Source organism: Lithobates pipiens, unplaced genomic scaffold, assembly GCF_037356315.1.
Source record: "Lithobates pipiens isolate NorthernLeopardFrog02 unplaced genomic scaffold, aLitPip1_a1.2 Scaffold_25, whole genome shotgun sequence".
Taxonomy (NCBI): Eukaryota; Metazoa; Chordata; class Amphibia; order Anura; family Ranidae; genus Lithobates; species Lithobates pipiens.
Genome location: NW_027507787.1, coordinates 46,621,055 through 46,633,212, shown reverse-complemented (window position 1 = coordinate 46,633,212; position 12,158 = coordinate 46,621,055). Strand labels below are relative to the sequence as shown.

At 39.5% G+C, this 12,158-nt stretch overlaps 1 protein-coding gene and 1 long non-coding RNA gene across 3 annotated transcripts in view; one reads left to right on the top strand and one right to left on the bottom strand.

The window, feature by feature from the left end:
• Positions 1–3,049, top strand: part of LOC143930260 (uncharacterized) — a 177,912-nt gene extending 174,863 nt beyond the window's left edge. For both annotated transcript variants that reach the window (XR_013262741.1, XR_013262742.1), the window contains one exon: positions 2,817–3,049. This is a non-coding gene — a long non-coding RNA (uncharacterized LOC143930260). The remainder of the gene's footprint in view (positions 1–2,816) is intronic.
• Positions 1–12,158, bottom strand: part of DNAJB12 (DnaJ heat shock protein family (Hsp40) member B12) — a 76,686-nt gene that overhangs the window by 18,661 nt on the left and 45,867 nt on the right. The window contains exons 4-6 of the mRNA XM_077454410.1: positions 8,237–8,416; positions 7,661–7,740; positions 3,199–3,308 (exon numbers count right to left, since the gene is read on the bottom strand). Coding sequence (XP_077310536.1) covers positions 3,199–3,308; positions 7,661–7,740; positions 8,237–8,416 — 370 coding nt within the window. The remainder of the gene's footprint in view (positions 1–3,198; positions 3,309–7,660; positions 7,741–8,236; positions 8,417–12,158) is intronic.

The following is a 12,158-nucleotide window of genomic DNA, read 5'->3' as shown; positions in this document are numbered from 1 at the left end:
GCATTACAGGCAAAACCTTGCAGGATCTTGAGTCTTCTTTGCGAGGCTCGGGTACCATTTAATCTAAGCATATAGAGCCTGTGTCAAATAGATTCAATCAATCGATCAATCCCTTGCTTCATTTAAGAATAGTTTGTGGGACTAGAGACTTGGAGCTCAGAGAGCTCAAACAAATGTGCCCATCCACCTTGCAGACACTGGAAAAAAAAAAAACCTGAAGTATTTCCTGTAGGGGAGGAGTTATATGGGGGATCACTTCCCGTCTAAGACTTTGTCTACCAGTGTCCATTCACCTAGAGATGGCGTATAACCCAGTAGGTAATGAATATTAGCCCAACTCTGTATCCCATGAAGTATGAAAAAGAAAACGCTGTTTCTAGAGTAGTTCAGTGTTTTTGCCTGTATGGGGCAGCTCAATGTTATCCTATGTGTCCATGCACATTAGGATGATTAGAGGCATATTTTAAGCTCAGAGTTTAGAGGGGGGGGCAGGAAACTTCTATCTTGCATTTTTTAAAGTAATTTTTTGGCAGAAAAAAAATTAATAAATGCTTCAGGCTCCTAAATGCTTGTACAAAAATGCTCTGAGTGTTTTTTTCTGCCAAAATAACTGGCATTTTTTAAGCCCAGTGTGCATGGAGCCTGAGACCGCTTTCACACCAAGGCACTTGAAAACTACCTATAAAACGGCAAGCGCTTTTGAGGAGTTAAGCACCATACACGCTATCAGATTTTCTGCAGATTTTTGTCTTCAGATTTACCAAAACCATGTAGTGCAAGGGCCTGCCTGATTGCAAGCAAATTAAAACTCCTAAGGTTTGAACTCATATTATATGGTTTTGGTAAATCTGAAGGAAAAAATAAATCAGCAGAAAATCTGATAGTGTGTATGGGGCTTTAGCAGTGTGCTTTTTTTTGTCACGTGACTAAAAACTGCAGCAAGAACCATTTAAGGTGCTTTTAAAGCACTTTTCAGGCACTTCCCATTCATTTCAATGGAGAGGGGCATTTTTGAGGCACTTTTTCTTAGCACTCCAAACGTGATCCAAAGATGCTGCTTGCAGGAGTTTTTTCCTCACCAGCGCACCAGCCTCAGGGTGAAAGCATCCATTGATTTTGATGGGAAGCAGTTTTAGTGAGCTTCTCGTGTGCTTTTTTTTTTTTAAATGCAAAAGTGCTTAAAAAACTTCTCAGTGTGAAGGGGGTCTAAGACTGTTTTTGCAGTGCAAGTGTTTAGAATAGGCTCTGACATGTTATTGACCTTGTGCTCATAATTAGACCAGAACAGTAAGCCCTGGCTTGTATACATAACCTATTGTACCTTTAGTGACAGGCTCTCCTCATTTCTTGTATAAGTAAGACTTCTCAGGACATATAAAACAAAACTGCCTGGGTCAGGAGTGGAACAATTAGAATCGCTATATATTCTCACGCTGCTGTCACGATGGTGCCCTCTAGTGGTACCAAAACACAATTTGTGATGACACTCCTGAATACAAAAAAAAGCTTAAAGCGGACCTTCAGTCATTTTTTCAACTTTCCATCTATTAAATCTTCTGCACTTGTTGTTTTAACTTTGGATAGTAAAACATTTTTTTTCTGCCAGTAAATACCTTATACAGCCCACTTCCTGTCTTTTGTCTGTTAAAAAGCCTAGGCGTATGGCATCATGCACAGCTCTCGCTCTAGTTTGCCAGGAAGGGAGGGGGCAATGGGTCATAAGAGGGCTGCAGAGCTGGAGATGTGCCTCTGTGTAAATCCAGGAAGTGAACAGGCAACAGCTTCAGCTGCCCACAGTTAAAATGGTTGCAGCCAGACTTCTGCAGCATATTTGGCAAGTACAGAATCGCAGTATATATAAAATATCAAAGTGGTTGGAGGGAAGCTGCAGAATGGCAAAGGGTTTTTATTACAAATTATGTGAGCAGAATGCAGTTCCATTTTTAATAAGATATAATATGATATTTTCATTTTATTTGTGTATACACTTACTTAGGAGTGCTGTGACAAATTTAAACAAGACTTCTCAGGTTTTTAAAGCAAATTATTTGTTTCTGCACATTCTCCTACAAGTGATGGATGTTACCTCCCATATCCTTCATTATTTTGTTATTGCAAAAGTGAAAGAAAGATAATTGAGAAAAAAAATGTCTGTATAAAAGCCAAAGCCCTCTCTACATCTACTATAGAGAGAAGGCCTTGACTTTTATCAAGACACGGATATACACTAGATGACATTTATCAACACTGTCTTTATGGTTTCTAACCCGTCACATCTTGTATTGTAAGTTAGTTATATATTTAGCTGTATGCAAGCTGCATAATAAATGAGAATACCTGCACCCGTTTAAAAAAAAATCTTCTTAGAAAGCTTAGTTCTGTGGCAGACGTGGGGACCAATAACTCACAGAAGAGGTGCTGGCTCCTTAATGTTAAAAGTCGGAGGTCACTTTTCAATTACCAATGTGGATCACGGTAATACACCCACATTGGAGTTCTATCCTCAAAACGATGTGGTTTGTCATATCAAAACACACAGTACATTTGGTTACCAACTTCAGATATAATTAGCAAAAATGAAAGCGGCACCAGTGGAAGTGAATCCATGAGTCTGACTTTTCATCTACAGCATAACCCCACCACCAACCTTTTTAGTGGGAGCCAGGTGAGAAAAAAAATTCAGTTGGACCATGAAACATGAGGACACCCCTACAGGTGCCATTACAATGCTGGATGTTATTGCTTTTTTTCTCTATGTAATTTATCCATACAGTATTGTAAAGTGTTTTTTTTTTTTTTTTTTGCCATTGTTCCAGGTACCCAGCCATCACATGACCCATGTGGGTTTGAAGACAAATATATGAAGAAGGACCACAGCTGCAAGAGTGTTCTCTTCCCAGCCTGAGCAGAAAACCCCTCCTTTCCTATTTCCCTTTCCAGTATTTGCCCTTTGTGTAGATTCCTAAACTAAAAATAGTCTACAGCTGATTTTTATTATTTTTTGTGTTCTGAGAGAAATAAGCAACCATCACATTAGTGAACAAATCAACCGGTAATATGTGTTTTGTTTCTGGAAAATATATTTTACCATTCTATAAGCATGAAGAGATATCCAGCTGGTGGAATTCTGGATCTACAGTATCTCCAAATGCTTACACAACCTGAAGGGCAGAAAGGAATTCCTACTCAGGTACTCACGGTCTATGGCTGAGGCTGTAAGGCGGATTAGACACCATCATCTGACTTAGTGCAGATACAATGATCAGGATCAGGATAGGCATCAACTGGACAAACATTCCGAGACTTCCCTGTACAGAGAATAGCATTATTAATACCTGCTTTGGGATCAAAGAAAAAAAAAAACACTTTAATTTTGCGGGGTGATGATACAAATCTTTGTGTCTGGTAAAATTGGTCACTTCTAGTCACTGGTAATGGAGGGAAGTGCAAAGCCCGAACCAATTTATATAGCAAAGAATACGCACCTGCACATGTATGTGTATATATATATAATATATATATATATCTCTCTATTGTAGAGTAATACAATATTTAATATTTTCCTTTTTTGACAAAGATACAAAAGACAAAATCAGTACAACTTACATGCTGCTGCTCAACATGAGCATAACAGAGAAAAGGTGTAAAGTCTGGTACACATAGCTATAATGGGTACAGAGTTACAGTTGTATATAGTTAAGCTGCCATTCTGAACAAAGTTCTGTGACAAATCCCTTCTAGACCCAATACAATCTAAATGGGTAGCAATGCTACAGCTAGTGCACAGAAATAATCTCATATATATATATATATATATACACACACACACACACACACACACAGAAAGCAATAACAAGTGGCACTCCCCCTTACCAATGAGTAGTAGTGAGAGTGGGTGGATGAGCACTAGACATCCCAAACATGGTCTTACTTATTGGGACATCCTGAATAATAAATATATTTTATATATAAAATTTTTAATTTTTTTTTGGTAGAAAATTACTTAGAAACCCCAAACATACATACATATATATACTTTTTTTTTTTTTAGTGAGTACAAACACAATATAAATACCAATTTTTTACCAATATGTCACACTTTAAAATTTGCGTACGCTCGTGGAATGGCGACAAGCTACAGTACTTTAAATTATTCATAGGTGAAGCTTGTTAAAAAAATAAAAATAAATTAATTAAAAAAACTTTATTCCCCCTTTATTTATTTTTGTCAAAAGGAATGTAAAACATCCCTTGTGACAGAAATAGCAGGGGGGGGGGGGGTGTCTATTAGACCCGTGATCTCTCCTTTGGGCTCCAATACAGCCGATTAGACACTGATCAGCTGCTTCACTGGCAACTATACGGCCAGTAAACAAAGAGCCGGACCCCCATGGTTTTTGCTATACAGCATTGCATTACTTTAACAATTGTGCAATGCTGTACCCAAATAAAATTTATGTCATTTCCCCCCACAAATAGAGCTTTCATTTGGTGGTATTTGGTCACCACTGCATTTACTTTTTTGCGTTATTAAAAAAAACAACAAAAAAAAAAAATGATATACACATTGTTATAAAATATATACAATAAAAAAAAAAAAAAAAAAAATCGCATTTCTTTATAAAAAAAATTAGGCAAGATATGTATTGTGATACATATTTTTGGTAAAGAAAATCCCAATAAGCACACATCGATTGTCTGATGATATAACTTCTGCACAGACCAATTGACACCACACTGACATTTTACTGGAACTGGTGACACCAATACAGTGATCAGTGCTAAAAATATGCGCTGTCACTGTATTATGACACTGGCTGGGAAGGGGTTAAACATTTAAGGCGCTCAGTTAACTATGTGTCCAGCCAGTGTTCTTGTGTAAACTGCTTTTATGAAGGGAATGGATGGATGGATTTTTACAAAATCTATCCATTCCCTCCTGTCAGAATGGTGCTCTTCCTTGTTTACATAGGCAGAGCTCCTTTCGGAGTCTCCGCCCGATGATTGGTGGGTGCCAGTAGACATCCAGTGGCCAGTCCTCGCAGATCGGCTTCTGCTTTGAGTAATGACAGCAGAAGGGGCACGCCCCTATGCAGAATCACATTATAATTTATTATACACACACACGTGTGTGTGTGTGTATATATATATATATATATATATATGTGTGATTCTGCGCAGGAGGGCTGCCCTGTAGCAGTATATCTGCTATAGGGAAGTCCTTAACGTAGTACTAAACCCAAATACATTTTTTACCTTAATGCATTGTTTGAAAACGTTTTATTTTAATGCAAGTTCCCTGTGCAAAGGGGAAGAGAGGAGGGGAGAAGAGATATGAGCTCTGCACGGCTGCATCTAGTCTCCCCTTTCTTCCTCTTCACACCGCATTCAAAAAGCAGCAGGAGACATTGGCTCTTGCTGCTGTCAATTAAATGCAGTGAAAACAAAAGTGGGGCGCGGGCCTAAGTCCGGCTGTGTAAGTCTTTGGAGCGCTGCTCCATAGACACAGGTAGGGAGCACGCAGACTACGCTTCTCCATAGCAAGTGGCTGGCTATGGTGGACGTAAAAAGAAGAGGAGGAGCCAAGATTGCTGCAAACAGAAGGTTTTTACCTTACAGCATGAAATGCATGAAGGTAAAAAATCTTTTAGCCTTTTGAAACACTTTAAACAATATTGCTGTTAAAATATGAATTCCAAGTATGGTATATAATTCTTACATACCTGGAATTCTGTAACTATGAATATACCATACCCCCTGGAAACTGGAAATCATTGAAGTAGATACTGCTAGGTCAGTGCTCTCCACTTATTTCTGGGTCTCATACTTAATGGCTGGCATACTGCATTGTAAACGCGGGGTTTGCCGCCATTCAGAGAATGCTTCGCATTTTCTGAATGAACGCAAAACATTTTTAGATTGGATGAGGTGGAGAGGTGATCATTCAAAAAATGTGAAGCATTCTCTGAATGGTGCCTGTGCAGAACGTCTGCCCTCCTGTGTGACTACCATCCCCCCTCCTGCCAGAACACACTGATCTGCGCTCCCAGCAAGCGCTGATCAGATGCAGGCTGGCTACTGGCTTTCAAGCACGTTCTTCAACAGAAGACGGACAGACTGCTGTACATACTGGCCAAATGTTGGCCAGTTTCTGTTGAACCAGCCAATATCCGGTCAGGGTTTACCAGTATCACGGACGTGTCAATGCAAGATGTGCAAGTTTTTTTTTACTACAGCGTTATGGCTCATGCAAAAGGGTGACTTCCTCTTTCCAGCGCAAGGTTGTAAGGAGGAATGTTCTGTTACTGGTGTAAAGTGCTGCACATATAAATCTGCATTCAGGACCTTAAAGCTGGTCATACATTATACAATTTTGTTATTCAATTTCCTTTAGATTTACCTTCAACTATGTAGTGCAAGGGCCTGCCTGATTACATACAAATTAAATGTGTTTAGGTTTGACCTCATATTATATGGTTTTGGTAAATCTAAAGGAAAATTGTATAATGTATGGCCTGCCTAAGTCTGTACACATGCCCCACTTTAGGCATGTAGTAGCATATATCTGTGTACACTTATTCATGTTTATGGGTGACTGTATGCACTGAAATACACAATCTGTTTACACTGCAAGGAGGAATGTGCCTGTGGGTATGAGCCCTTGGTACATGAAATAGCAGGCAGGTCAGTGACAAGAGAAAAGTTTAAAAGAACTGATACAAAGCCCATCCCATTGTTGCATTTTCAATCTACGGAGTTAGACATGGTACTGCAAACATACTTTCTGCTGTCATTGGTGGTTGGTATGGTACTCTGCTACTAATAAATTGGGTTGATAAGTCAACAATTCTATCATCATGCAGAAGGCCGCACTAGAAGTTTTTTCAGCTGCTCCTAGTGGCGTGTGGCGTCTGGCGGTCACCACCCCCAAATGTCCCTCCATTTTAGTCTGTGTTCATGCTCACATAGGCTTTTAGAGGCAGAAAAAAAATAAACACTGCCAGTGTGTACAGGAGCAGCAGAGTTTTGCAGAAAAAACACTTTATTCTTCTAGACGCCCGTTAACACTAGGCACATTTAGCACTTGAATGTTAATTCATTTCATTGGCCAGAATAATAATCTTTTTTGCCCATTAAAATGAACATCCAAGCGCTTGACACCTGTAAACGTGCCTAAACACATTAAACAAATTTATAAGCAGCAGGTGTTTTTTCGCCCAAAATGCTGCTGGCAGGAGGAAAGGCTTCTAAGAGAATTAGCAAAACGTCCTGCGTGCACAAGGCCTAAACCACTATACACATTCTGTATATGCTTAAAAGGAAGGATAAAAAATAAACACATTTGTAGATCATGCAAATAAAAAAACACAACAAAAGAAGGAACAACATGAAGTAAAAACAGAATCAGCAATTCTGAGCTTATAGCTTCTGAACCCATTTAGTCAGTCATAGTGCTCCCTCTAGTGGTGAAATGCTTGCTTTAAAGTCAAGTCTGAAAATGGAAACCTAGAGGCATAGTCAGATATGTTTAAGTCCAAGTTTGAGAAAGGAACAGTTAAAGCACATCTGTTAAGGGCATCACATCCAGTAATAACCCTGTTAGAGTTATAAATGATAATGTTCCCATTTGTCTGGAACACATTAAGCTTAATGAACTCACCTCTGCTTGATGTTCCCGCCGGTCTTGTCTCTGAGCGTGGGTATAACGCATTCGGCCATTGCTGTACACATGGACATTACCTGGAAAAGGTTCACTTATTAGGAGACAATGTTGTTCAAGAAATGCCCAGCATCACATACAGTACGTAGTAGTTTAAAAAGGCCAACACCACTCAGTTGATAAATCAATTCTCTGCAGTAGTTTGCCTAGTTTCTGATCGAAGGCATCATTGTCTCGGTGCTGGACTACATAATTATATACCGTTACCACATTACAGACAATCAGTTGGGGGATTGATACTGTCCGCTTTGATTTGCAATGGACATGACACCTGGTCATGATGAGGATTATTATTGAGAATATCTTATAACTGAAGTATACGATATTTTCCAGCATGTGATTCAACATGTCAGGAATTACTGATATTGCTTATAGCTACATATGAACTGAACATGGTGTAAAAAGTGTGCAAGCTGGCTGTTAATGATCAAGGACCTCCTTTCCAGCACTGGGGCTTACATACAGATATAGTTCTAGGTACGATTATTAGAAAAGCTCAGCTGAAGATATGCTTACTAGTAGGAAAGCCTCCTCCGAAAAACATATTGAAGAGATCTTCAGGGGAGATGTCTGCTTCGAACCCTCTGTGGAAGTCAGAGTGTCCGTGTCGAGATGGATTCACCTTTTCTTCTCCAAACTGATCATACTGCTTCCTCTTCTCTGGATTGCTTAACACTGCATATGCATTCCCGATAGCTAGCATACAAAAGTCACAATTAGAGATACTTTAATGTGAATTGAAGGCTTCACAAACTATACATGTTTACATGACAATAGCAGATGAACACCCTGGACTGGCCAATGACACAAAGTGGTCTGATAGGGGTGCAAATTATTTCTTTTTTGATGTACACACACAGATATATATTCTCATATGGCAAGAATATTCAGGTCTATGGACTATGGTGCTGGTAGCACCAGTGCAACACCTGAGATTTGCTGGGAAGGGAGGGAGGGGGCGGAAATGATCACTTAAAGGCTATGGGATCTCTAAATACAGCAGCTCAGTAGCATAGGATGTGAAATGCACTACTTGTGTTCAGCTTTTAGCTGAAAGCTTACTTCATGAATTCTTCAGGAACTCTTTGTTTTCTCTGACACGAGGAAGAAAGATGCCAACAGAACTTTTATTTAAAAAAAAAAAAAAAAAGTAGGGAGCCTTTCCCTTCATCGGAATACAATGATCGCTATAGTCAGCAGCACTGATCGTTCGGACCCAATCTGCCCAATACATGGATCAAACATCATCTGGGTCCTGCTGAACTGGCTGAATTTTGATCCATGCATTGCCAGCCTTAAACCCAGTACACACGATTAGAAAATAGGACAAAAAAAATACAGCTTTTAAAGTAATCGTAAAATAATCTGATCATTAGTACAAAGCTTTCAAGGGCCGATCATGACAGTTCATCCAAAGGGACAGAAATGAAAATGTTTCTTGTACGATACCAGAATTAATGATTTTCGTTTAATCAGTACAGTATTTGTCTGAAATAAATCAACGACCAAGACCGTGCATGTTCAGAAATGAAAGAATACATTTCATCCCTTCCAAAGTTGTATTCAGTCCGACGATTTTTGCCAGTTTAGTAATCTCTTCATTTTCGATATGAGATGCATGCAAACAAAAACGGACAATCATTCATCCAGTATTCTCATTGTGTGTACAAGGCTTTAGCCTACATGAACTTGATAAACCCACTTTAGGTAATTGCAGTATTATCAGCAACAACAAATCTGAATTGTACTATAAAAGTTAAAAGCAAAAGATAGCACTTCTGCCATTCATGGTCTATGAACCCAGATAAGATGGAAGAGTCACATCCCAAGAGATTGGGATAGATCTGGACAGCAAGGTCACATGTGCAATTAAAATACAACAGTATCCCATTCAGGAATTGCACTGGGATATGTTTTGCTGAATCAAAAATGTGAAAAAAAAACAAAACAAAAAGAAAAAAAACACAATACAACAATACCAATGCTTGAAACAAACCAGGTTACCAATAGGGCTGAAACAACGAATCGATAACAAATCGATTATGAAATGAATTGTATACACACACACACACACAGGTTTTAGAAGCACTTTATCGCTGTTTAAGCAGTGCTTTTCGGCCACTAGTGTGATGCTTTTATTCCCAAAAGAAGCGCTGTCCATTCATTCCAATGAGCAGGGCGTTTTGAGAGCACTAAATATAGTGCTCCCAAATGGCCCCGAAGATGCTGCTTGCAGGACTTTTCGGAATGTCCCACAAGCGCACCACCCCAATGTGAAAAGTCACACTTGAATGAATGAGAGGTGGCTTTTAGGCACTTAGAGGCTAAGGGCTAAAGCACTTGAAAATTGCCCCAGTGTGAAAGGGGTCTTTGGTGCCCTTTGCTAGGAGGCAAGTGACTGACGTCAGAAGCTAGGAAGCGGCAATCTCAAGCCCCTCAGTGACCTTTGTTGTTAGGAAGCAGGTACTTCTGTCTATGGCTACTGCTCAAGGATGATATGTAAATAATAGTGTGTAATCAGCGGGTACCACCACCACTGGTTGCACAATATGGATGTTTACATGTCGGCCCTGAATGGAAAAAGCCATTCATGTGGCAGCCATGCATGCACAAAACGACCAGCCTTCAGTCATTCATGAATGAACCAATATAGACTTGTAAGCACATGAAAGTTTACAGAAACATTTACTTACGGAAAACATTTGCACAGGATCCAGTGTTGATAGGCATATTTTAATTACATCCCTGTGTAGGAGCCCTATAAAAGTCCCGTGTTGCCTGGTGTTGTTCTATTTAAAGGGTAACTCCACTTCCATGAGAAAGTATGAGTGTGTGTGTGTGTGTGTGTGTGTGTGTGTGTGTGTGTGTGTGTGTGTGTGTGTGTGTGTGTGTGTGTGCGTGCGTGTGTGTGTGCGTGTGCGCAATATGACTACCTGGAGGCGTTTTGTACACAGATGGAGAGAACGACTACCCAGACAGGCCATTCCCTGCTTGTTTGATTGGCTTACTGAGCCAAAGATACAAGTCAGATACCAGACATCCCCTGCAACTAAAATGTAATTTTTGGTGAGACACTCCCAAAGGGAAATCTCGTCTAAAGGAATGCAGACCATGCAGCTTTCCTAATTAGAGCCCTGAGATGCAGGAGTTGTTGATACTTATAAAACCACGCCCATACAGATTCACTCTGAACATGGGACATAAAAAGCGATTTCTTCAGAATAACAAAAGGTAGAAATCTGCAACAAAGTTTGATAACATCCCTGCAATGTACATAGGTCAACTGGGGGGGAATGTTTTCTTCAACAAAAGTGGAGTTACTCTTTAAGCCAGGGGTCTCAAACTTGTGGCCCTCCAGCTGTTGCAAAACTACAAGTCCCATGAGCCATTGTAAGGCTGACAGTTAAAAGCATGACTCCATCAGGCAGAGGCATGATGGGACTTGTAGTTTTGCAACAGCTGGAGGGCCGCTAGTTTGAGACCCCTGCTTTAAGCATACTGAATTAAATCCTTGCAAAACCACAGCATGACACATCAAGGCACACATCATGCATTATTGTGCATAGTACAATGTGAATGATATGGTATTTTATATATATAAAAAAAAGCAATATAAAAATGAAGACTCTCCAGTCAGTCTCTAGTCTGGAGAAAGAGTGACAATATTATTGGATGTAAACAATGTAGAGATATACTTTGTGTACATCTGGATTACAACCTCACACTACGTCAATGTGGGAGAAGAATAAATATCCTCCTAATCTGTCCACGCGCTTCCATATCTCTTGTATTAACTGGTCTGTGTTGGGAATGCCTCCATATGTGCTTGTAACAGCTTAAAAAAATGCATAGCCAGGCCATATTGCATAAGCGTCTTGTTCATCATCAAACTGCAATAATCCCCAAACAAATAGACACAACATAGATAAGAGGAACAGCATAGGTAAGAAGAACATTATGTACGCTACTGGTCTCTCTAGCTGGCTCTGGCCTGTTAGTCTTAAGATAAGGACCCGGAATATACAGGTTGGCAACCTGGAATGACACGTGTTATGGACAAATGTGTGGTTGTGTTCTCTGAATACAGTGGAGCCCAAAAGACTCCACAATCCCTGCCAACATGATTTCACAAGTAAACCAGGCATCATTTTGTATTCTTACCACTATGGTCAGTGTGGTCACCTATCATGTGGAAATGCCTTCTACTATAAATTACTTTCAGTTTAACCACTCTACCTTCAGGGCAAAAAAACAAAAAACAAAACAAAACATTTTTTTGGTAGAAAATTACTTAAAACCCTCAAACAATTATATAGATCATGAAAACTGATGCCTTGTAGAATAAAATGGTGGCAAATCCACACAATATTTATCAAATTCATATTGTAAGAAAAAAAATTGACTAAAATGAATTTTAGTGCCCCACAAAATGTAGAAT